The 25,798-nt window shown below is 50.3% G+C and overlaps 1 protein-coding gene across 6 annotated transcripts in view; it reads left to right on the forward strand.

Moving 5' to 3' along the window:
- Window positions 1-25,798, forward strand: part of RBM33 (RNA binding motif protein 33) — a 132,223-nt gene that overhangs the window by 89,801 nt on the left and 16,624 nt on the right. For 3 of the 6 annotated variants that reach the window (XM_080818217.1, XM_080818218.1, XM_080818220.1), the window contains exons 10-14: window positions 3,515-3,647; window positions 4,246-4,589; window positions 5,816-6,103; window positions 7,628-7,915; window positions 10,917-11,555. In XM_080818217.1, the coding sequence (XP_080674343.1) occupies window positions 3,515-3,647; window positions 4,246-4,589; window positions 5,816-6,103; window positions 7,628-7,915; window positions 10,917-11,555 (1,692 nt within the window). Of the gene's footprint in view, window positions 1-3,514; window positions 3,648-4,245; window positions 4,590-5,815; window positions 6,104-7,627; window positions 7,916-10,916; window positions 11,556-12,507; window positions 13,005-25,798 lie in introns of those variants that run through there. The other 3 variants (XM_080818222.1, XM_080818219.1, XM_080818221.1) reach the window with 3 other exon arrangements.

Here is a 25,798-nt window from a genome sequence, read left to right on the forward strand (position 1 = left end):
AAAGAGAAAATGAGGGCTGTGAAGAGCCCTGTTGGCGCAGCCGCGTGACCAGTCCTCTCTGGGCCGTCGTCAGCAGGGGAAGGACGCGCGGCAGTAAAACGCAGTTGTGGGATTTATCGCTTACGACAGATTTCAGAAGAAACCGAGTATTTTCCAGTTCTCTGTAAGCCCCACGTGATGTGAGCCTGGCAAGAAAACTAGTAGGAAGTATCGGGCCTTCACATACTAAATCACGGAGAAAGTCCTGGTTTTTAGTCAAGTCAGAAAGGTCAGGAGCCTCTTTCCACTTCTTGCCATTGTGGATAGAGTCAGGTCGGAAGCTGGGGAGAAACTGCTGGTCGCTGGCTTCTGTGCATCTGTGTGAAGGAGTGCCGGCCCCGGAGCCAGTTGCCTGGGACTGACTCATGTCTCCGATCCGAGGTGTGGGGGACACAGACGGAGACACTGTACGGAATGGGTCCCACTGGGGGCACTCACCGCAAAGGAGTGCAGGTGGGGCTTGCCTGGGGCAGGAGACAGCAGTGCTGATCTGGGCGTGGTTCGGGACATGTAGAAATTACACTTTGCTCTCCCCTCTGTTGGTACGGGTGAAACAGTTGTAAGGTCATAAATTCTCAAATGAACGCCGCCGCTTTCCAGGTCTTGATACGACACAGGACTTGAGGGTTGAGTGGAAATAACCCCAAAGGACTCCCCTGCTTTCTCAGAAAGTATGTTTTATCCTGTCTGTCCTCTTTTCTGACACTGTCCTTCTGTGTTTTTTGGTCAGCTCATTAACATAGAAGTGACGGATGCAGCGCGTGAGTTAGGGGCCCTGAAGTCGGCTGACTCGAGTTGGGATGAAAGCTTGCCGACAAATCAGTCGTGTAACGCTTTCGGCCCTGGTTACGGTTTAGCATACTGTTCCTGCTTTTTAATGAAAAATCTGACCAGTGTAAATAATAGTGAAAATTAGCAGCAAGCATTCATGTCAGAAAGTTCTATGAAGATGGAAGGGAATGAAAGCAGCCAGGACACGGAACGCAGAGAGCGTGGCAGGGGCAAGGACTGGCGGTCTGTCAGCACAGAGGAGGAAGCCCCGCGTGCGAGGAGCACAGGCGGGACCGAGCCTCGAGGGCGGGGGCGCCAGGCACTCCGAGTCCAGTCGGCGGAGGCTCCCGGGCAGCTGGAGTTCCTGAGCATGAGAACGTGAGAGACTGCCCAGGGACACCGGTAGCCGGTGAGGGTGAAATCCACACTCCGAGTGATTCCGGCCTCCCAGCAACACTCAGTGGTGTGTGGAGAAGTGGGACATGTGGGTGGGTGCAGGGTTCGCGGGCCACGTTCAGGGTGGCTCTCCTGAAATCGCGGGCTGGCCAGACGGGGAGCTGGTGAGAGAGCGACGCAGGGCGGGAGAAGGTGGAGAGTCTGTACAGAGGACTTGAGGAGAGGCCCTTCTTGGTAGAGATGGTGCATTTCAGCTGAGACAGTGCATAGAGTGAAAATTTTCCAAAGAGAAGGATGAGTTATGAAACATGGAAGTTTGTTTATGATGCGATGGTTTCCGGATTTCACAGTTCTATTGGCTGTAGGCTGTTATTTTCATGTCTAAGTCAAGAGAAAATCTGGTTTTTAAAATCCCCAAGTTTAGTAATTTTGATAAGATTTTTACCATATGGGTTGAAACATCCCCTGGTTCATTTTCATGTGAGGAATAAAATGAACCCTTTGAGAGCTTTTAACCTGTTGTGTGTTGAAATCTCTGATTTTTTAAAAAAAAATAGGGGAGCTTGGGTGGCTTAGTCGGTTAGGCGTCCAACTCTTGCTCTGGGCTCAGGTCTTGATCTCAGGGTTGTGAGTTCAGGCCCCACATTGAGCTTCACGCTGGGTGTGGAGCCTACTTAAAAAATGATAATAATAAAATAAATAAATAAAATTTAAAAGAAAAGAGAATGGTGTCACCATGGGCAAATTATTTAATGTCTGGAGTGTTGGCTCCCGAGAGCAGAGGCCGAGCATCCGTGTGAAGTGGAGAGAAGTGTCACCTGCGGTGGTTTGCTGGTAACTGGACCTTAGCCTTGGTTCATACCCTGCCCTGGGCTCTGGCTCAGTTCTCTGGCCTCCTGAGCTAGCTTCCCTGGGGCTGCAAGACCAGCCAGAGGAGCCCGAGAGTTGGCCTTGAATCCAGGTAACCCGCCCAGTTCCAGACCCAGCACTTCACGGAGGCCGTTACCCAAGTCTCCCTCATCAGGGGACCGGTGCTGCCCCCACACCCCGCACGTGGGCAGGTCCACAGGTCGTTTCAGTACTAGCCTGGGTGTTATGACTTGATCTTTGAGCTTGTTGCCCGATTCTCAGAACATGGACAGACCCATTGTTCCTGAGAGTTGGCTTGGATCCCAGAGTTCTCCAGGACGGTTCCTTGGGCTCTCCCAGTGGTGACAGTCCTCTTGCTGATGGGCCACTGTTGCAGCCAGCGGGCTTTTCTGGAGCTTTTAGTGGGTGCTGTTCCGTTTACTGTGCAGTGTTCTTACAATGCCACTGGGAGAACAGACTTAAAAAAATGAGGGAAGGAAGGTCAGTGTAGTTTGCAAAAACGTTATCAATGTTTTAAGATGATGTCACATTTAGAGATGACAGCTAAGTGTATTAGTAATAAAATGACAGAAAAAGACTTAGCATTTCAAGTTTATGAGAAAGGAGTGTGATTTTTAAAAGTTGAAATACTGGCTGAGTTTCAAAGAAGATACTTTTAAATGAAAATTATTTTGATGATCTGTATAATTAACGAATTCTTTCTGGAGAAGTGGAAAAAAAATGGTGAGGCTTTCTTTAAATGCCTCACCAGGAAAAAAAAAGAGAGAGAGAGAGAAAATGCAGATGCGGTGCTTTTACAGATCTCCGCGGATCCTTAAAAGGCCAACTGAAAAATGAAGTAATTTAGTTTGTCTCTAAATAGACTTCTAGTGGAAGAATGTTAATCTGTGAGAATTCAAAGTGTCTTATCCAATGGAATCCAACCGTGAGACATTTCTTTTGTAGCAGAATGGTTTCTTAGACGTTTCACGTTGTCCTGTTACCACAGAGCTTGCTGTGTTTCTGAAGCTGCACATTCAGTGTCTTTTTCTTCTTTGGAAGTAAAGGGCTCCATAGCTGTGGTTTATGGTTGTCTTCAAAAGGTAGCAAATTACAGCATGTTCGAGAAGATCAACGCCAGTGACGCTGAAAGTAGACTTTTAGCTTTTTAGATGAATGGGCAGGAAGGGTCAAGGGTCAGTAATTGCATGGATTTCAGTAAGCTTTTAAAAATAATTTTCTTGTTTTGCTGTAGTGACATCAGAACATGGAATTCATGTTTTGATGCTGCATTTGATGTTTGCCTGTTTCCTCATGGTAGGATCACTTACTTTGTAAGACCTTGTGGGAGGTTACGGGACACAGTGACTTGATGTTTTCTGGTTGGAACCCCGTGTGTCTCCATTTCTAGAAACGGCCATTTCCCTGCCTCTCATCTTGTTTTCCCATTGTTCTGCAGGGGCCTCCAGAGTTCCCGCAGCACACACCTGGGCCTGTTCCCAGCAGTTTCAGCCAGCCCCCCCGACTTCCTCTCCAGGACCAGTGGAGGGCCCCGCCCCCACCGCAGGAGCGAGACCCTTTCTTCTTGGGAGGTAAAGGACCGTGCAGCCTCACAGAGCAGAGTTGTACTGGGTGACGTGCCTGAGCACATCCACGTTGTAACCTGAGTTGAGCTCCCAGTAGGAGATTTTTGTGAAGAGTGTCAGATTTTTGTACCAGAGCACTTCCTCGCCACTTCAGATGCTAACATTGGACATTGTTGGTATCTGTGGTATGAGAATCTCCTGCCAAGGAGGCAGTCCTCTGTAGAAGAGGAGTGATGAAGCAATCTAGAAATAAGTTGTAAAGTGTAGACTTCGCATCCTGCCCATCACTTGTCAATTTTGTTCCCAGTAAGATGCCACATAAGACTGCTGTTCGGGGCGCCTGGGTGGCTCAGTGGGTTAAAGCCTCTGCCTTCGGCTCAGGTCATGATCCCAGGGTCCTGGGATCGAGCCCCGCATTGGGCTCTCTGCTCAGCGGGGAGCCTGCTTCCCTTCCTCTCTCTCTGCCTGCCTCTCTGCCTACTTGTGATCTCTCTCTGTCAAATAAAATCTTAAAAAACAAAACAAAACAAAACAAAACAAAAAACTGCTGTTGGGTGATGCCGTGTTGTGTGCGAGCCGAGGGTAATGTTGCACCACCATTCAGTTTCAGGTGAACCAAGGTTCCCGAGTCATCTCTTTCTGGAACAGCGAAGCCCCCCGCCGCCACCACCGCCCCCCACGCTTCTTAGCAGCACTCACCCAGTGCCCACCCCTAGCCCCTTACCATTCACTCAGCCTGGACCAGCGTTTAGTCAGCAGGGACAGCAGCCCGTGTTCCCCAGAGAGAGGCCCGTCCGGCCGGCCCTCCAGCCGCCAGGCCCCGTGGGGATCCTTCACTTCAGCCAGCCGGGCTCAGCGGCCACGCGGCCCTTCATCCCTCCTCGGCAGCCCTTCCTGCCCGGCCCGGGACAGCCGTTCCTGCCCACGCACGCACAGCCTAACCTGCAGGTATGCATCGGCTGTGTGGAGGGGGAGCGCCGGAGCTTTGGGTCTTTATGTCTCAGAAGGTGACGTTTCCTGTTCCATCCGAGTCTGCTAGAGTGTGGAGGTTATGTAGAGGATAAGGGTTTAGTCTTAAACATGCTACTTATTAAAGGCAACTTTCTTGACAATATTATTTTTCTCCCTAATCTTAGGAGAAATGGAAATAAAGGTTTTTTTTTTTTTTTCATTTTGAGGGAATTGAAAAAATTCAGTATTTGATTTTTTTTCAAAGGTGGTACTGCTAATAGGACATGCCTTGATAATACCTTTCCTCCTCATTGCAAGATTCTGGAAAGGTTCACCAATGGAAATAAAGTTCTTTGTCAAATTATGTTCCTGCAAAATGTAGCAGAAAGATTCTTTGCGTGGAGGGAAGAACGGAGTCGCTGTTCCCCTGTGGTTGGGAAGATTTGCCCCCTTCTGCAGGCAGTGTTGCGCAGGAGCCTGGGGCTTCTGTGAGATCCTTCTTGCCCCATATGACTCTGCTTAGATTTAGCCCTACTAGTAAGATGCAGAATCACGGGATCCTTGAATCAACTGTTTGAAAACATGCAGACTATTGAAATTAAAAAAAAAACAAACAAACTGATTTCAGTGTTAAAGTAGGATAAAATGTTTCTTCATTTTTTTAAAATTAAGAACTATGAATACATCTCCGTTGCAGCAACGTTTGCGTATTTAAAAAGGGAAGTGAGAAATCCCGGGGTCTGGGAACGGTCACCACCAGCATTCGGGTGCTGGTGGTCCCCGGGGGTGCGGTGCAGCCTCATCACCGTGCCTGGTTGGCGCGGCAGCAGACTCCCCTGCTCGTGAGTCCCCTCTCACCGCTGCCTTCAGAAAGTGCCGCCCGGGTTTGCAGGCCGGGCCGCCGCCGCTGCTGTTGGCACACGTTCGTCGCTCCCAGTGCTCTCGTGTCAGAAACTCTGCTGTCAGCGTCCACAACGCTGTGTGCTCGCGGCCCTGGTTGTTTCCTTAGGGCAGACTCCTGGAGTTTGGGGCTGAGAGGACTCAGGGCACATATAAAATGTACGAGCTTAGCTTTTGGCAGATCCTCTTACCTCTGCCCACAAGTTGTAAAATGAAATTTTAGTGCCACTTCAAGTTTCTGGTGCTGGGGGTTTCTTACGCGTTGGAACATCACCAGTGTGTACCTTTACAAACTGTCGTGTCTCTTTCTTCCGGCCGGGAAGGGGCCCCTGCACCCCCCACTGCCCCCGCCGCACCAGCCGCAGCCCCAGCCCCCGCAGCAGCCCCCGCTCCAGCCGCAGCACCAGCCGCCGCTCCAGCCGCCCCCGCAGCACCAGCCGCCCCCGCAGCCGCCTCACCAGCCCCCGCACCAGCACCAGCACCACCTCTCCGTGCCGCCGCCGCCGCTCATGCCCATGGCGCAGCCCCAGTTCAGGCCTCACGTCCAGACGGCACAGCCACCGCCCAGCAGCGGCCGGATGCAGTGTCCCCAGCGCCAGGGGCTGCGGCATGTGAGTGTCTTCCCCGGGGAGGAGGGGCTTGGAGGGCCCGGGACATGAGGGGCAGTACTTGGGAGCTGGAACATTCTCCAGTTCCGATTTAATTATTGAAACACGTATAGTACGTTTCTGTGAAGTGAGTGTATGTTTAAAAAAACTGCTTCCTTAGGAAACGGATTTTCTTAGGACTGCACAAATTAAGGAGGTCCCGTTTGTGCCAGAAAGACTGCGTTGATGTTCTGTACCTCCTCCTCTTACTTCTGTGTATCTAGATACTTTCATAGTGGTAGATGGTATTGTTTGTAGACACATAATTTTGGCAAACGGGCGGTGGGCACTCTGCCTTTGCCAGGAGCCTGCTTTTTGATGGCTGGATTGTCTCTGTCTTCTTGGGCTCTGAGTAAATAAATAAACGAGTTCAGGAAGAATTGTCTGACCAGTCTCTGTTGCTAGGCACCATTCTGGTTCCCGGGAAAGTACCTGTGAACACAGGGGCCAGTTTCCTGCCTTCATGAGGCCCGTATTTAATGGTGGGAGATGAACAGTGCGTTTAGCTATGAGGGTACAGGCTGGGGACCATCAGCCAGCGCATGACTCGTCTTGCACGGAAGGAAACTAGGAAACGTGCAGTGCTCCACAAACACAAGACAGTAGTCTTTGCTGTTGTCTTGTTTTTCATTAAGTAACTCCATAAAGAGGCTGATGGTTAGAGCGTTGGGCCAGGGGAGATAATTAGGTTTTCCTTTAAGTACTTTCCCCTTGACCTGCAGCATCAAGCGTGTCACTTAGCTACTTGTAATTTCAGTTTTCTCATACTCACTAGCCTTTCTTTCTTTGCTAAAGTAGCATTGAGACTAACATGATGTAAGAAGTGAGGAAGGACTTGGGGAGAGCTGCGTTGTAACAGAGGCTTCGTTCTGTTACCGCCGTGTAACAGATACACCCCTGCCTTGTGCCCTTGAGCCCTGACCTGGTGCTGTGGGAGCTCAGTCGTCCCCCAGCCGTCCCCACTGCCTGTGCGCTCCTCCAGCCGTTGGGCCTCTGTTAAGACCCCGGGGGACGAACAGGGCTAAGAATTTCCTCTCGGGTGAAACTTCTGAGCATGTTTCCTGGCAGGGTGTGGTTTTCATAGGATACCGACTGACTGCTTGTTCGTTTCTTGTTCCACCCTGAATGTAGGGGGCCCAGTAAAAGTGGTGCCTGTCGCCCTTTGTTGGCCGGATCAGTTTCGTTAAAAATGTCAGTCCCCGTCCTCAGACAGCAGTTGTGGTCCCGTGGTGGTAATTTCCATTCAAAAGGAGCCTGTCCGTAGGCAGGTGGGATGACCTTGACCAGGCCTGACCCTCAGCCGTAGCCGTGTGCTGCCCCACAGAGCAGGAACAACCGTGCATGAAAGAAGGTGTTCGCCGTGGGAAAGTCATTAGCACCCCAGAAGGAGAAGTCACGTAGTAGTTAACATGATTCTTGTACGTACCTTTTTATGTTCCTTCTCCCAAGTACCCAGTTGTAGTTTAAATTTCCTTCTTCTCATGCTAGAATACAACTTCTCAGAATGTATCCAAACGGCCAATGCAGCAAATGCAGCCGGCTGCCCCGAGAAACAGTAACCTGCGGGAGCTGCCCATCGCGCCGGCGCACGTCATGGAGATGAGCAGCAGCCGCTGCTCCTCCACCCCCGCGGCTCCAGGGAAGCCTGTCGCCAGCACGTCACCGCCCACGAGGCCGGGGGGTGGGCCCAGGAGCGCACAGGGCAAGACCGAAGCCAAAGTCAAGCCAGTCAGCCCTGCGGTTCAGCCCAAAGAGGAGGCAAAAGCAGAACCAGAGGTAAGACCATTTTCATTAAAAAATCTTTGATCTCAAATGGAAAGCCTTATGATCAGCTTGTTCCTCTTAGTGTATTCTTGACCAGCAAGTTTTTCATAAAACTTTCACTTTTTCCCAGCCGGATCCTTCGTTGAACCTAACAGTCATGTCCGTGTGAGACGCACGCATCCTCACGGGTTTATGATGTTAGGCGGTGTTTGTGTGTTTGTCCGGTTGTAGCTGGTGGTGCAGAGCCTGGTACCTCCAGGGGGCGGGTAGCAGGTTATTGAATCTGTTTGCCTGAGGCTTCCGTGCGAGGGGGTTCAGTCCCGGGCTGTTCCCTGGAGATAGAGATGCCGCAGTAGAGCAGATCTGTGAGGCATAGCTCCTAACCCAGCATAGGAGTCTGCTGTCCCTGGGTTAGTAACGCACCCTAGGAGGGGTCCGCCGTTTGCAGCAGTGGCCTTTGTGTCTGGGGTGTGGGAAAAGATGAGTATGTGGAAGTTACACCAATATTTTTTAAAGGTACATAGAAGGTATACAGTGAGTTCGTAACATTTATTACTATAATGAAAACAGCAGTGTGAAGAACTTCATGAGGTAATAACAGAGGCATGAAGTAAGTCACGGTTTCTTTTTTCTTTTTCTTTTTTTTAAAAAAGATTTTATTTATTTGTCAGCAACCACAGACAGGGGGCGGCAGCAGAGTAGGCAGAGGGAGAGGAAGGAAGCAGGCTCCCCGTCGAGCAGGGAGGCCGGTGCGGGGCTCCATCCCAGGACCTTGGGATCACGACCTGAGCCGAAGGCAGACGCTTTACTGACTGAGCCACCCAGACGTCCCTAAGTCATGTTTTCTTAATCAGTTATCTTTCCATTGAAATTTGGAGGTGGGGTCAGATTTTCCTAATAAACTTTTTTTTTTTAAAGATTTATTCATTTATTTTTTTAGAGAGCGAGCTCGTGGGAGGGAAGGGCAGAGGGAGTAGGAGAGAGAATCCCAAGCAGGCGCTTCGCCAACTGTGGAACCCGACAGAGGGCTCCGTCTCAGTGATCCTGTTAACCACAGCCTGAGCCAAAATTAAGATGGAATGTTTGACGGACCACACCACCCAGGTGCCCAGGCTTTCCTAGTAAATGCTTGGAGCAGTGGTCACGTAACATTACCACATGAGGAAGTTAAGTACAAAGTCAAGATACAGTGTTAACAACTAAGATCATATTAGAAGAAGGGGTGAGTTTTTTGGTTTTAAAGTCAATATATGAAAAAATTAGGTAGATTTACAAAGTGGTTTAGGATAGTTTATAAAAAGAAATTTTAGCTAAAAATTTTATCCTGCTTACAGTCCTGATAGCTCGCCCCTTGTACGTATAACATGATCTGGCTCAGAAAAATTAAGTCACGGGACACTTTAATTTTCTAGTAGTGGTGGCTGAATAAAATGAGCGGAGTGAGCTTTAGGCCCACCGCGGGCCGCTTGGGGGTGCTCTCTCCCTGGCTGGTTTGGGGAAGCCCTCTATGGAACGCAGCAGGTGCTCTGTATGTGAAGTGGGACTCGCAGGTAGCCGTTGTGTAAGTTGGATGTCTTCATGTATTTGCGTGTCATTCTGTGTGTGGGTACATGCGGTGGGACCAAGAGTGACACCATTTTACTTTGTGAGAAGTCTTGTATTTGTTTGGCTTGGGTAAATGTTTATTTTCTTACGTTCACCCAATTGGTAATGATACAATAAAGGACAGAGCTGTGTACAAGTGTGTATTCGTATGTACTTGAATGTGTAAAATGGCTTTCTTGATTGCTTGGGGAGCTTCCTTGGTGAATTGAATTACTCCTGTGCTGGAGCAGCAGGTGCTCTGGACCTGCCGCCTCCCCCAGCAGTTGGCCTCTTCCTGGAAGCCGCGGCGCCTGCACCGTGGAGCTATTGTCCACGTCCTCCTGTCTGTCCGTCTTCCCGTGACAAGTGTTGTCTCGCTCCGGATGCCTCCCTGAGCCTTCATCTACCTTAGATTTGCTATTTCACATCTGTCCTGACTTTGACAGTCGATAACCAAGCTGGGTGGGACGGCTTCTGAAATGCCAGGCAAGTCCTCATGAGGCCTGACTGTCCTGTCGGTCATTTTTGTGGGTTCTGGGAGCACCCACAGACTCCTCAGCTGCCTTTTGGTCTTAATTCCTGATTCTTAAGGTTTATTTGTTCCTGGCTGAATTATAGTGAGATCAGATCCTATTAAGTTCTTTTGTAAAGGATCTTTGGATGAGGGCATCTGCGATTTTTTTTTCTTTTTAAAGAAAATTACTGTAATTCTTAACAAATGCTTATCCTTTAATAAACTTTCCTCATGGGATGCTTTTTATGAAATTCCTGAACTTTCTCAAAGATTTTTTTGGGTGGACTTTCAGAATAGTTTGGGCTGGCATGTAAGGCATTCCTTACATACCATTAATATTCCAATACTGCAATTGGCAGCATTTTGATTCTGTGGGGAGTGCATGAGTTCAAGGTCAGAGAGATTGACTTGTGCTGTTCATTATAACCAATTATTCTGTGACAAATGAGTTTGAGATCAGGCTGAAAATTCTGTACGAAAAATCAGTAGTTCTAATCAGGCCCTTTCAGGTCATTTACACTCACCTTTTGTTGGTTCGTCAGAGAAGAGCCAGATAAAACCTCTGTGACAGCACGGTCTCCCTACTGTTGCCGTTTCCATTCGAAACATATTTTGATATCTTAAATGAATAGTTTAATTGGTTTCAAACTTGTAAATGAGTGGAAATTTACATTATTTCAATAGTTTCTAATATTCTGATAAGATTTTCCAAATTAGCTTGAGCTGTGTGTAATCGTTTTTCCCTCCCCAGAGGAAGGAGTTATCCTTAAAGTCTATAAGCAGATTCTGAATGGCTTCTTTCCGATCCCGAGCGGAGCGTTTTCGGAAGGTGCACTTGTCGGGCTGCTGCGCCGGCCCGGCCCGGCCAGCTTCGCCTCCCGCTCCGCAGTAAAGCAGACGTGTGTTCTCTTGCAGTTTCCCGACGAAGACGAAGAGACGAGGCTGTATCGCTTGAAGATAGAAGAACAGAAGCGCCTGCGAGAAGAGATCCTCAAGCAGAAGGAGCTGCGTCGGCAGCAGCAGGCGGGCGCGAGGAAGAAGGAGCTGCTCGAGAGGCTGGCCCAGCAGCAGCAGCTCCACCTGCCCCCCCCGGCCGCGGCCGAGCCGGAGCAGCCCGCTGCCGCCCCGTCGCCCACCAACGGGAGCCCACTGTTACCCTTCCCAGGTGCCCAGGTCAGACAAAATGTGAAAAACAGACTTCTCGTGAAAAACCAGGATGTCACTGTTTCAAATATTCCGCCCAAAACATCCAGTTTTGTGCCGTCCGGTGCTAACATGCACTATCAAGGACAACTGATGAAACCGTTGAAACACTTGAGACAGGCCAGAACCGGACCTCAGAGTCCAGCTCAGCACAGAGTCCTGCAGGTCAAACCTGCGGACGGGGAGGGGCCGCCACCCCCCTCACAGACCGCTCGAGTGGCGTCCCTGCAGGGCCGGCCCCCGGACGCCAAGCCCGGCGCGAAAAGGACTGTCATGCACCGGGCAAACAGCGGTGGCGGAGATGGGCCGCACGTCAGCTCCAAGGTCAGGGTGATTAAGTTGTCAGGCGGGGTAAGTTGACGAGGTAACTGGTGCCTCTTGGAATCTGTGCTTCCCTCAGAATGTCCTAATTCCCAGAGAAGGGTTTCGAAGAACGGGAAGTCAGAGCTGCCTCTGTTACGGCCCCGCGGGCCAGCCGCTCCGTGCTTGCACTGGGTGACGAGAGTCGCCCCTGAGGTTCTCCTCCCGGCCGAGACCCGTGGCCTTTCAGACTCTGTCTTGAGTTTTCCTGAAAGACCAGTGGGACAGTCCCCAAATTAGGTGTTTCTCATTTTTAGCTTGTTTTTGTAGATAATTTGTGATAGAACCATCAGGTTTGTTTTAAAAATAAAATTTCCTTTACCAAAAAACAAGTAATTGTTGTGTGCAGCTGTAGGTCCAAGGAGCCCCCAGGGGGCAAGCGCGTGTCGTGCGGCTGCTTTTAAGCAGCGTTGTTGCAGAGGCTGGTCCCGTTTTCTCTTAAGCTAATCTCTGCCCTTGTGAAGACCAAAAGGATTAACCGAATTCCGCAGTGAAGTCCTGTACAATCTTACGACATGCGTGCAGAAGGGGAGCGCGCCTCCTTTCTTTCTTTCCTTTCGGGCGGTACCCCTTCTAGATCATTCTCAGTGAGGCACAGCCATTGCGATTCGGATGAGCTCTGTACTCAGAATAGACACAGTTGCTGCAGATGGATCGCCCTGTAGAAGGTTCTCGGTCAGGCAGTGCTCTGTAGCATCCGTCCTTACCGTGCTACGTGCTCTTGACCCGCTCGCGGGAGGGGACTTGTCTGTCCTGTGTCGACGGCGGGGCACCCTGCGGTCTGCGTCAGGATGGTGCTGCCCCTTGTGTGCCATCTGTGCTGTGCACGGAGGAAGGAAGGGCAGGCCCGCAGACCACAGGCCCTCAAAGCGGGCCAGCGACACCCGAAGGGACAGCTCATCGCTGTTCATTTAAGGAGTTCTGTTTTCTCTTTTATTTCTAGGTCCGTAGACTGAAAGTGTGACCTTTTCACGTGCGATGAGAAAAATTTTGATAGAATAGTATGATCTGGAGATTCCATCTTCAACAGACCCTGTGCTGTTTTTTCAGATCTGTTTTTCTCACCTCCGTCTTTGTGATTCCGAGTGTGGATAAGCAAATGGCCTCTATCACGTTAGCTTGTTTCATCATTGCATGAATTTGTTTTCTTCAGGCAAGACCTAAGCAGGAAGCAGTTTCACGGTATCTGTGGTTTTCTGTTTTGACCTTATTTTAGGCAGACTTTGTCAATGTCTCATTTTTTTGCTTGAATTAAAAACTTAGGAGGAGGGGACATGGGGCCACGGGGCCACGGTTGGGAGGAGGCCATTTCCCGTGACATTTGTGGTTGGTGTTGTGTGCAGTGTGGCTCGTGTGAAGTGAGGGTCTCTCGTGGGCTGGGAGGTACGGGGTGTGCTGTGCTCTGAGAGCAGCTTTCACACTAATAAACACCTTTCCTTTAAAAGAATTTATCTACTTGAATTTTTGTTTTGTTCTCCAGTGGGGGAAAAATGTATATTTTGTAAGACTGTATTCCAGAATCCTGCTGTATAATTATATAGTACACAGAGGAACAACAGAGGACTGCTGTGCGAAAATAGCTACTTGACAAAATTTGGAATAACTTTTACTTTCTTTGTAATTCTTAAGTCATCTCACCAACATGTTCTGTGTCTGAGGGTTTATTCCAGCAAGTCCTGCAGTGGCGTGTTGGCAGCCTTCAACTTACTGGGGGGTCGGTATCCTGTGTGTGTCCGTCTGTGAGCCAGAACAAACTGGTATTTCCCAGGAGGCCTTGGGTCTTTTTGTGTTCTTAAGAGAACATACTCGGAACTGTGCAGGCGATGCAAAAAGGAAACCGTTTCGTTAGGTGCTGGGTGAGCTCCCGTTTCTCCCGGCTCTTGTCTCCGCCCCTGCGGGCCTCCCTCTTTTCACCATGGGCCACGGCGCTATGCCTGGGGCTCAGCCGGCGCCCTGGTAAGGCTCTGACGGGCTTAGCACATCACACCCGTGCAGAGCAGTATTTATGCGTTTCAGGTTTATAATTATTTACGGAATAAAAGCATCTCGTCGTCTGTTCATGTTCTTATATTTTGTCGTGAGGCCTGGCCTTCTCTACATCCCGTTAGTGCAGAGGCGCAGGATATTGTCCTTATAAGGTTTCCTCGAGAGGTTCACTGTGGAGAGGGTCAGTTTATTTCCTTTGCTTTTTTCTGACCTAAACTGGCCTCAGATAGATGCAGTTACATTATTCTTTCTATTCGTCACGGCCTCCTCTGGTTCCGTCGCTTGGTCTCTAGAGAGGACACAGGATGACGGCAGTGCACGGTGTCCTGCCAGAAGGTGGCCCGGTGGAGATCACAGTTCAGCTGGGCGTCCATCGGGTGCTTAGGGAAAGAGAAGTGTCTCTGAACTCTTACTCTGGTGTACGAATTGGAAATGCCTTAAAACTTAATATGGATTCTCCAGGTGTACCTGTGAGGTGATTGTGAATCAATACAGAGTTCTCTTTTGTTATTTTCCTTATTTCATTATTTATAATCAAATAATCTTTGGGTTTTATTAAATTGGGTTTTTTAAAATGTGAAAGAGCCGAGTCTTAAAACAGTGGTTGTTTTTTCAGTCGTTTTATTATTTTATTTTTAAAGTGATTTTAATTCACCCGAATCACAAGAGAATTTCTCGTCCTTTTATATCGTTTCGCTCTGTTACGGCTAATGCCTCCCAGGCATAGGAAGCGTTTTCAAAAAGAATTTAATAAAACTTCTTTGTGGGTATAGGTTCTCACAGTCACGCGGCGAGTGGCGGGGTACAGCCCGAAGACTGGTTCTTCGTCCCCACCGGGGCTCTCTGTCGGCATCTGCTTGGTCACTGGTCATTGCGAGATGCGCTTTCACGAAAGGGAGCGGTGGAAGCGCTCCCTCGCCTGGACAGAGCGCTTCGGTCCCTCCGTCTGCGGTGGCGCGACACGGTGGGAACGGTGTGGCTGTCCCCGAGGAGGACCCGCGTCTGGGTGGGCGCGTGTCAGTTCCTTTCTCTGAACCCCAGTCTCGGGGCTCGGCGCCGGCTTGTGAAGTGGCTGTGGGAGTGCCCGAAGGCGCGTCCGGCGCGCGGCCCTGTGCCTGCTTCTCGCTTCTCGGGCGCTGCTGAGGCCCCCGCAGGAGCGCGGTGGCGGCTCACGCCGCACAGTGGCGCTGCCGAGCGCGGGCGCGGGGCGGCCTCCTGAGGCGGAGGGGGGAGGACGTTCGTCCCGGAGACCTCGTGTGAGTAGCCCGGGGCCACGCAGCTGCGGGTGGCTGGGGCTAAGGTGCTCGGTGTTTGTGACGGTGGTGTGGCTGCTGCCTTGCTCCGGGGTGCTCCTTCATTCTTGGTCGGGTCTGCGTCCTGCTGTTCCCGGGGATTAGGTAGCAGCGTTGATTCGGGAAGGCTGTAGCCGGGGCTTCTCCCATGAGGGGTTGGTGAGCTTTCACTTCTGTGGCCAACCCCAGGTGGTCACGACCGCCTTGGAGAGTGTTGAGAAGGTTTCCGAAGTTGGAGAAAAGTGTCCTGATGGGTGCATAGCAGCAGCGGTGTGGGTACAGGGCTGGAGTGTGGCCGGGTTTCCATCATTCCTGTTCTAGAACTTTAACATGGGGGTAAGCCCGGGGGCCCTGACCCCTGGCCCGTGGAGTGAGGGACGGGGTCGCCGGGCTCCGTGCGGCTGTCACTTGCCGTGTGCTCTGAATGAATCTGCGAGCGCTCCTGTGTAAGTCAAATGAGGTCACTTTTTTTTTTTTTTTTAATTTATTTGACAGAGAGAAATCAGAGCTAGGCAGAGAGGCAGACAGAGAGAGGGGGAAGCAGGCTCCCGCTGAGCAGAGAGCCCGATGCGGGGCTCGATCCCAGGACCCTGAGATCATGACCTGAGCCGAAGGCAGAGGCTTAAACCACTGAGCCACCCAGGCGCCCCTGAGGTCACGTTTTGTATAGAAAACACTGGGGTGAAAACTAGGGGAAATTGCTGTTTAAAGAGACCTGTGTTGTGAGACTCATCAACATATATGTGGATTTTAGTTTTCCCACTCACAGTTTTGTGGTCTGGCTTCGCTAGGTAAGATTACCAAAGGAGTGAGTGTTGGATATTGTTGAATATTTCCAGACTTTCATACGCCTTCCCGAGGGTTACTTACACATAAGTAATCCACCTGAAGAGCTGTATTTGATGGAATGGTTCTTTTTTATTACGTCGTATATGGAAAAATTCACTTGCTCATTTCTCACTTACTTACTTTAAGTATTTAATTTTCAGAAACCAAGAGAGCAGTCTTTTTACATAATTTTGTTTATAACCAATACGTAATCCAGGAAAACTACTCAAATAAAAATATTAAAATATAAAGTGTTTAATCAGTGTAACTCACTGTTGTCATCCAGCCATCCTTTGTGATCACACAACAGAAAAGAGCCCGAGCACGCACACGCCGCGGGTGCCTCCTTCATGAAGGACTAGCGCCAGGCCTGCAGCTCTGGGTCTGGGCTAGGGCGCGTTGGGTCGTGGCTTCAGGGACCCTTCATTCGTGGCCCCTGTGGGCCCCGGTGGGTCCTCTGGAAACTGCGGCGTGCTCCCCCAGGCCGGCTGGGAGGGTCCCAGGCAGGGGCGGGTCCGAGGAGCCGCTCTCGGAGGCCGCCCCAGGGAGGAGCAGTGGCTTAGTCAGAGTGGCAGTTTCTGGAGCTCTTGAAGAAGACGAAAGCAAACTCTGAATTCAGCGGCTTTATTCTAATTGAGGTAATAAAAATTTTAAGAATTTGGCAGCAAATTAAGTAAACAGTCCTTTGTTCTGCCGGCCACACAGAGAAATGGGAGAAGCCAGAACGCCTCAGCAGGAAAGCCAGCTGTCCAATTGCGATACTCTTGTATTTTATTTTTAAAAGGCTGTCAAGTGCTGCTTGCAGAAGGTCCCAGCGTATCTGTGCGTGTGCGCTTGCTCTGGGGGGTCGGACTGCATTCGTACGTTCCTGCCTTCCCTCCCCCGCTCCCAGGTTATTCTCAGACTTTCTTTAGGATGTGGTAGAAGAGGGAACACGTGCATACCTGATTGTTCTCTGTTTGCTGGAGGACATTTTATTTTGATGTAATTTCGGTTGAAGAGAAGTTGCAAAAACAGGATAAGGACCTCCTGCCCCCCCACTTTATGTTTTGCTCCGCCGTGTTGCCGCCGTCTCTCTCTGCCCCGCCCCACACTCAACGCAGCTCTGACACTGCCGGGGAGTCCGTTGCAGCCTCGCCGCGTCTGTCCTCCGCAGCGAGCTCTCCTCTTGCACATCCACAGGGACACGTCCTTAGAACTCGCGAGACGCAGCATCGACACAGCGCGGCTCGTCCCCGGCATAGCTCTCCCAGTGCAGAGCCACAGTCCCAGCCCGGCGCGGCTCTCCCAGCCCAGCTCAAGGGCATGTGCTATGTTTATGGTCCCCACGACTTCGGGACAGCAGCTTGGCCTTTGTGTGTTTTGTCCTCGACTTTTTTAAAGAGGGGAGGCTGATGATCTTGTCAGATGTCCTTGAATTTGGGTTTGTCTTACTTTTTCTCGTGCTGTTTCAGGTGATGTGCTTTGGGCAGGAGCCCCGTAGAAGGACGTCGTGTCCCCGGTGGGTCCTGTCGGGAGGCTCCTGACACGTTTGTCCAGTGTTGGTAACTTGGATCACTTGAGCGAGGTGGTGTTTGCAAGTCTCTGTCCATAGAGTTGCAGTCCCACTCTCCCGTGATCGATATGTGATTTATGGGAAGGTACTTGGAGACTACGGAAATGTATCATTTCTTGTCAGATTTTCACTGTTTTTAGTAAGCCCCGATGTTTTTACGATGTCAGCACTCACTCTGTGTGCTTACTGTGATAGCTTCCTCTTTGCTCGCTGACTTACGGGCTCATGCCTTCCCAGCAGGCTGCGCTTGTGGATTCTCACTTTATCCAGTGAACGGTTCCTATTGTCGGTTTTGAGTCTTGATTGTCCCAGATGGGCCAGGGGGAGCCCCTTCGGGCTGGCTCTGCGTTCGTTGGTGTGTCTCCATCGCTCTTCGAACACAGCCTCAAATCTGGTGCAGGAAGATGATGGGGCTCACGCTGGACTTTGTCCGCTCAGCTCTGGGGTCAAGCCTGCCTCTGCGGGGTGGAGAGCTGGGCGCCAGGCGCGCTGGCTGAGCGGCATCGCTCTGGGCCCTGTCCGCGCACGCCCAACCCGTCACCGTGAGTTCCAGAAGCAGGTGAATCAAAAAGAGATGCCGTTGTCCGCTACGTTTCTTGAAACAGGTCACTGACATGACTAAAACAGACTTTTTGCTGTACTGAGTTCACTTTTTGGATTGTTCTTGTGTGGAAATTCAGAGAGAAGGTAACATCACTATTTAAACATTAAAAATGAGGGTATTGGTGGACAAGGAGGCAGCCAAGCCACGGCAGGGGCCCGGCGGAGTTGGCAGGTGCAGTGGCCTGGGGTTGGAGTTCTGCATTTTGTTCTGTTTGCTGTGCGTGTCCGCAGGGCTTTTTGGCAGCTGTGGCTAGGAGGCACTGCCACTTCCTCCGTCACTCATGACCGGGAGCTCCTACCTTGGTGCGGGCGCTCGTGGTCAGGACAGCTGCTGATAGAGCGTGTCAGGCAGACGTGCTGGGTGCATCAGGAGCGTAGGAGCTGCTCCCGCAGCCTCCACGTGGGCGGAGGCGGCGTCCTGACTGCAGGCAAAGCAGCCCCTGATGGGTGCTGTGATGCGCAGGTAGGGAGACCCAACGAAGGGACTTTGAGTGAAGGGGAGGAGCTGCCTGGGTGAAGCCAGGAGGTCAGGGGAAAGGGAAGAGCCTTCCAGGCGGCTGGGGGAGGGCACTGACGAAGGTCCTGTGGCAGGGAGGTCCTGGCCAGTGTTCTCACTGCAGGAAGGCCAGTTTGACCAGAGTGCAGAAAGCAAGTGAGTCTAGAGACAGGGGCTTTTATGGGCTGTTTTATGGCCTCGAGCTTGAATCTTGATCATCAGATCCGGGAGAGCCTTTGGAAAGTTTCAGCAGAGAGATAAGGGACTAGTGTTTGAACCTTGTTTTTTAGAAGTATATTTCTAAATAAGATCGTACTTGCTGGGTTTTTTCCCTGAGGCTCTGCTTTTAGTGTTAATACACAGAAAGTCATAGGCACAACTGAGCGTTGGCTTTAGATAGAGACGTGTTCACCCTGGAGCCATCTGTCACCCTCTGGGGACCCCTGGTTTGAGGAGGAGTTAAAGCTCTGGCGCATAGAAGGCAGGATTGGGATTGGTCACCTTCGCTGCCTCCCGCCCGCCGGCTGTGGACCGTGTCCTGCCTCCTGCCTCCGGCCCGCTGGCTACCTGCCTTGCGCTCGCCGCTTGCCGCGCGCGGCTGCGGGCTCTCGGAGCTGTCCCCTGCTCCCTGCTTCTGACGGAGGCTGGGCTCACACTTCTATTCACTTTTTGTGTCCAGGGTTGAGGACAGTTTCAAGAACATTACCAGTGTCTAAAAAATCATTTGTCGAAATAATTGAGAAAGTATCTTTTCCCTTTAAAAATCTGGACGTTGTGTGTGATTTCTTTGGTGAAATACCAAAGAAGGAATTACAACAGTATGCTTTCCATGAGTGCTTCTGGTTGTTAAAGTAATAGCTGTCGTAGGCATTTGGGTAGCACCAGTTAGCAGATGGGGGTAAATAGCGTTAATTCTTGTTATTAATTCCCCTGGTCGTCTTTTCACGCTAACATTTTGTGGTTCCCTCGCAGACTCCTCCTCTATTCGGTGTACAGAATGGGATTATATCATACATACGGTTTGGTGCTTTTTGGGTTGTGTTAAGTGGTGGGTAGGTGTGAGGACATCTCGTGCAGAGCCCTGGGCCAAGGCGGAGCGCGTCCCATGCTGTGGGGGTGACCCTGTGACCTGGGCTGAGCTGCCTTACCAGCGCAGAGGGCACTGACTCGCTTGATTTCTGGCAGAAGCTCATGCAGGGTCAGGCCGTCCCTGGGAGCTGAGCCCGCACTCGAGGGTCAGGAAGAAGTGAGTTGGGTGGGACTGAGTTGGAAGTGAGGTATGGGGGGACAGAGCTGCTATGGAGTGGGGATGGGGGTTTCTGGGAAGACCAGATGGTCAGGCAGACGAGTGTAAGCTGCTTTAACCCAGGTAGGGGAACCAGGAGGGCCGGGGGCGAGGGTGAGCCCAGACCCTTGCCAGACCCGGGCTCCTTCCCTCTCCGGTAGGGGCGCGGCTGATGATGGGGTGGAGGTGGGCCTCATTGGTTGCGGGGTCCTTTCCCCGTGCCAGGTGCTCATAAGCAGTAAGAGGGCCGGAAGGCAACTAGCAGAAGAGGGGAAGAGACCTGGGCCTGAATCCTGATTAGTTACGTGTTTGACCAGAAACTTCCTTTTGGAGCCAAAGTTATTGTATATAAAGCTTTTAAGAGCTTTGAAATGCTTTAGTGGACAGAATTAATAGCTTTCAGAGAAAGCACTTTTTGAGTGTTCTTAAACACGTGGCTTCTAAATTTGGGCAAAATCAGCAATTGTTCATTAGAGGACAGAAACCAGTTGTAATGACTCAATCTGTCTACGTTAATTTTTGGGTCTTTTAGGGGTATGATACTGGGGAGTAACATAAGTGCTTAAATCAGAAATAATTGATGTATAATTAGGAATCGGGATGTGGTAACTCATTCTCCCCAGCAGAGGAGGAAACCCTTCTCCAGGGTCTTGGGTAACTTCCCTCTCCTGACTCCCAGTAACTGCCAGGGATAGGAGTCATGGCACCTCCGCAGGGAAGCAGCTTCTTCCAAGCCGCTCGGCAAGGGCACGCCGGAAACTTCTCTCCCTGGCCTGGAGCCCCACCCGAATTGGGGGCTCAGCCGGAAGAGCCCGAGGCCACAGGAGCCCTGCTGCCTGGAGGGCCCCGGCGCGCCGCCGCCCCACCGTGTGTCAGCCTCAGCTTCCGTGTCCTGCGGAGCCCATTCGGGTGAGGGAGACAGAAGAGTCGGGGGCAGGAGGTCCTTCCTCCGCCCCCTAGAGGCTCGTTTTATGCCCCCAAAGTCCAGTGAATTTTGTCTTCCAAAGATTTCCCCACACCTGACTCTTCTCAGGAAGGTAGAATGGGGAGCGAGAGCGGGCGGGTGGGGAGCTGGGCCACGCGAGCCGTGCTGTCCCGTCCAGCGTCCGTGCCGGTCAGCGCGCCCGGGCGTGAGCAGGCGCCGTGTGCCCTGGTCTCCTTGACGTCAGGGGTTTTGCTGCACTTCAGCCCATGTGGGCCCAGTATTGACATTTTAGGGGAAGCACCGTAGACTTACGTCGGGGACGTGTTCTGCACGCTCGCCACATGTGAGGGTGACTGACTGCAGAGAATCAGCAAATGTAGAGTGGTCCCCCTCCTGTCCTGTTCTAACAGATTCCTTAGGAAATTGATCTAGGAACCTGGAAAAAACCCTAGCCTGTTTATTTTACTTGTTCTTCTTTAAAGAATAGTCTTCAAAGACAAAATAGAGCCTTAAATGTATTTATATTTGGAAACTTCACGTAGCACGCATATCATTTATTGTCCAGGTTCGGAGTGAGCTTTCCGAAGATTACAGGGCGAGGCCCAGCATTGTTGCAGTTAATAGAAACCCGTTCTGTGCGGCCTGTGGGCTGCGGGATCAGCAGCGTTGCCGTGACAGTGAAGTGGGCCTTATCGGAAGGGGAATTCATAAGAGGCTGCCCTGGGACCCTAACCACTGTCCTTGTGTGTGTCCTGACAATGTTATCTGTCCTCTCAGTGCGGAGTATCAAATGTCTGTCATGAGTACAGAAATTAATTTAATGTCACCTGAAGACATGCAATTAATCTTTTAGAGGTTTTCATAATACCTTTACAGAAAGAGTTGCCAGTTTGGCGGATTTGGATTTTGGGGTTTAGAAGAAGATAAGGGAAATTAATTTTTCATCAGGGTTAATACAAGCTAGCAGGGCCACAAAAGCTGAGAAAAATGGTTGGGGAATTTGTCAAGTGTTGTCACTCTAGAATAATGCTGCTTAAGGTCTGATAGGTGTAATCAAGAGTTGAGATTTCTATAGCGAGGGATTAATCAATTTGCTCACTAGCGAATGCAAGTCAGTGATACCACTTCATGGGGTTTAAGAATGAAAATAAGATTTGATCTGTCAAATTGCGAGAAGCCCTGACAGTATCAACGGGCATTTTTATCTGTGCATTTAAACCATTTGTTATAAATAAATTTGTCCTGCTAATGTTGGTGGCTACAAACCTCATTTTTTGGTAATGATTAAGGTGATACAAAGTGTTCCCCTAGGCTAACTTAATTCAGGTAGTACCTCTTGTATCTAAAAAAGAGAAACTGCTCGGAAGAGACAGTTTTACGGTATTTCACTAAGAGAATCGTTTGTGAAAACAACCAGCGGAATCTTTCTGGCTTGGTGTAAGATAGGCTGAACTTTTTCACCTCATCTGTGTTTAGAGGAAATGGCAGACTCTCAAAATTGCTACACACGCTGCTGTGCAGGGAAAGGGCAAGGGAGCCGGCTCACCTACAGAGACGGGCTCTCACAGCGCTCTTTTTTGGGAGAGGACATCATTTGCCATCCACAAGCGACCGGTTATTCCTTACGTTACCATTGGCAGGTTTCTGAAGTTCCTAATTTGAGGTCCGCGGTATTTTCAAATGTGCATAGCAAAGTCCTAACGATTTCAGGATCTGTGTCGGCGCCGTGACTGTTTGTAGGAGTTGCCGAAGGTTCCAAGTGCATGGGCGCGTTCTCCTTGCCTGCTGTCTGGGTCTGCGTGTGCGCGTGGGTGTTCGCAGTATGTGCCTGCCCGGAACCCAGTCATGAACGCATTGGTGACTTCCCACATGTTGACTGGAATAACTCTGGAACGTAAGAATTAGCTTGTCATTGTGCTGGTTTGAAAGAGACTAATAGTTCTCACCATTGAAACAAGGAAACTTTTCCATTTTTCTTACAAAACGGAATAACTTCTATGTAAGCCCTGAGCGCTCAGCTGTGTGGTTTAGAAACACACACACACACACACACACACACACACACACACACGTGTCATTATAGGGACCCTTCATGCCCTTGCAGGAAGGCTAGTCTTTTTTGTTTCAACTTTTGCTAAAAATGATTCTGTTCAGTTCCAGTCCTCCCCTAGGAAGCAGCGTCCAACTGCAGACGACAGGAAGTCCCCACTGGTACCGCGTGACCAAGGGGATCAGGTTTTTCATTTGTACAACGAAGATAATAGTATTTACCTCGAAGGAAAAGGATGTCTGTTCAGAACCCAGTACACTGCTTGCCACGTTGCGGACGGTCCAGAAACATTAGCTCCGCCCACCCTCCTGACAGTGGATGTGTTAATTACACCAAAACTCTCCGTGCTCGGGGTCCTAGGAATGCCTGGGAAATTTCTGTTACAGAGTTTATGACGTCATTTACAGCCATAAAAGGTGTACAGGATGGCCTCGACTGTGAGCCACTCCAAGGCTTCCCTAGCGCCGCCTCCCTCTTCCCAGTAAACCACTGATGGGAACGGTTTTTCCTGAAAGCTAGGCAGTCGTAATCCCTGCCTTAAACGTCCCCCTTTCCGTGTGCGTTGTTGCCTCAACAAGTGTCACCCACCTGCTCTGTTCTCTCTTCTGACGATGCTGTGGGGACCAGGGCCTCCCTTGGGGCTCCCCTTCCGGCCAGCGAACGGGAACCAAATAGCAGTAGCGATCGCTGCTCTGCAGAAGCACCGAGTGCTTCGTGGCCGGGGGAGGAGAGAACAGGCCAGGGGCGAGGGGGACCACAGAGACCCCGTGGCCCCGGGGATTGTGCCCTGGGGGCCAGAGCGGTAGGAGATGAGGTGCACATCCAAAGAAACAGTGTCATCATCGGGTCTTTCCAGGTGATTTCTTAGAAAACCTTTACACCATGACTAGGGCGCTTTCTTGGTGTCACAAGCTTTCATACTCCACTCTGCATAACGAAAGTTAAGTTTTTCTCTTGACAAATGAGGAAAGAAGAAGCTTTTGTGGTACCTGTTTTTCCTAAACTTCGGGAATCAAGCCTACTTTAAAAAATAAACTTTCTTGAAAGGAAAATGAAAGTTCATAACTTTGTTTTTCAGGGTTTTTATCTGACATTAACGTCTCCTCTTCACAGAGAAAAATTACCACCGGTCTCTTGCCCGATATAACAACGAAGAGGATTTTTATTACTGGGAGTGTTTCTTGACTGAATGTTACACTCTCAGTTCTGTTCCCAGTTTAGAAACCATCAGGTCACCCGTGTTGACTTTATCATCCAAATAGGTGTACACATTGACATTGTCTGCCTCAAGGAAGGCAAGTTACAGTATCTTCTCTTGGTGCAAGCTCTTCTTTTTAAGTTAAAGTTCACTGTGTAGATCACATGTTTAGTTTTGGCTTACTAAAGAAATAAACGATGACAATATTCGTTCTCTTTGTCCATCATATATACATGGACATCATCTCTTTTAGGCCGAACGTACCAGCGGATTATCTGTTCTGCCACATGGCATAGCTGTTTGACGCATCAGACAGTGCTGCTGCCTTGGAAGGTGGCCCGTTCCATGTCACAGTGACGTTGAGGGAACACCTGTGTGCTGACGGGCATTGGCTATAACCTCGAGGTCCTGATACTACCGTCTTTTTTCTAGAACATTGAGAACTTCTGTTTTTAAAAGTATGATTTGCTATTTATTGATCCATTCAATAGACAACCTTAGTATCTTGGATACGTACAAGAAATTTTGGTTTGGTCAGCAACACAGGATGATGGGGTCTAGACTCCGGTTTCTGTAGGTGCTCGCGGGATAGTGGATGCTCCGGGAATCCGCAGAGTTCCCCTCGCCAGGCAACTTACTTAGCCCCCTCAAGTCCTTCAGGTTTTCGGTGTCCAGCCAGCCTTGCGTTCCTGGGGTCTGCTGCTTGGGCGTGGGGTGCAGTCCCTTTTCTGTGCGGGTGAGTCACGCTGCTGCTATTTTGGGGGGTCTTTCTTCACATACGTTTGTGGGGGTGCTTTGGTGGCCTCTTCGGCGCATGTGTGTGGGTCATGCAGGCCTCCCTCACGGGGGACTGGGAAGGTTCCTCCTCCTTTCTTCTCTGAAAGAGGCTTCTAAGATTGGCGGTCTTCTTCCTGACACAGTGGTTTTTGTTTGCAGGAGGTTTTCCATTACCAATTCAGTATCTTCTCATATTTTCAGATTTTCCCTTTACTCTTGAATTGATTTGATGTTTTACATTTCTCTCGGAGTCTGTCCGTTTCCCCTCAGTGGCTTGACTTGTTGGTATAAAGTTGTTCGTGACATCGTTTTTCATTTCGGTGGGGCCTGTTGTGATGCCTGCTCTCTTGTTTCTGATTTTGGTCATTTGTGCCCTCTCTTCCTTTTTCTTGATCAGTTTAGTTAGAGGTCATTGGTTTTTTTGATCTCAGAAATGCAGCTTTTGGCTTCATTGATTTTTTTTTTTTGTCTGTTGTTGTTCTGTCTCCTGTGTCATCGCTGTTTGCTGTGATCCTACCATTGCCTTCCTCGCACTTGGAGTCTGATTTCCTTTTCTCCCCCGGCCTCTTGAGATAAAAGCTCAGGTTACCAATTCCAGATTTCTTTTCTTTTCTGACATAACTCTTAACTTGCATCCCCTCAGTTTTGATGTTGTATTTTTATTCAGTTCAGAATATTTTCTGGTGAGTTTTTTAGCCTTCATTTCTTAGTCTGGCTTCCCAGGGGTCGACCCTGTTGCTACATAGCTTGTTGGTTGGCCAGTCGTTCAGGAAGACATTGTCCAGTGGTGTGTGAGTGGGGGGTGCTGGCTCGCAGAGCCCACTGCCGCTGCTACCTGCCCCCTACCTGCGTGAGCCCCCCTGGTTCCCTGGCACCCTCGGAGAGCACTCATCTAGGCCTTCAGGAGTTCTTTGATCTCCAGGATTTCCCAGTGTGTCTGTTCTTGTTCCAGAAAGGCCCCCAGCTGACAGCTTGGTGGGCAGTCCCCACCCCACCACCCCCTGTGGCTGCCCTGCTGGCCAGGTCTCAGGAGTAGGTGCGAGTCCACGACTCCTTTCACTTTGACTCCCAGAGACTGGAAATGCTTGTTCTGGGTGGCTTTGTCACGTAGGTACTTACCGTTTGGGGGGGTTGGTCGGAGATATTTGCCCTCCTTTTCATGCCGCCACGGCCAGAAGCCCTGCCACAGGTCACAGTTTTAATCCCGTTTCTCTCGGGTCCCAGTTACTTCGGGCAGTT

Source organism: Martes martes (assembly GCF_963455335.1).
Source record: "Martes martes genome assembly, chromosome: 11".
NCBI lineage: Eukaryota > Metazoa > Chordata > Mammalia > Carnivora > Mustelidae > Martes > Martes martes.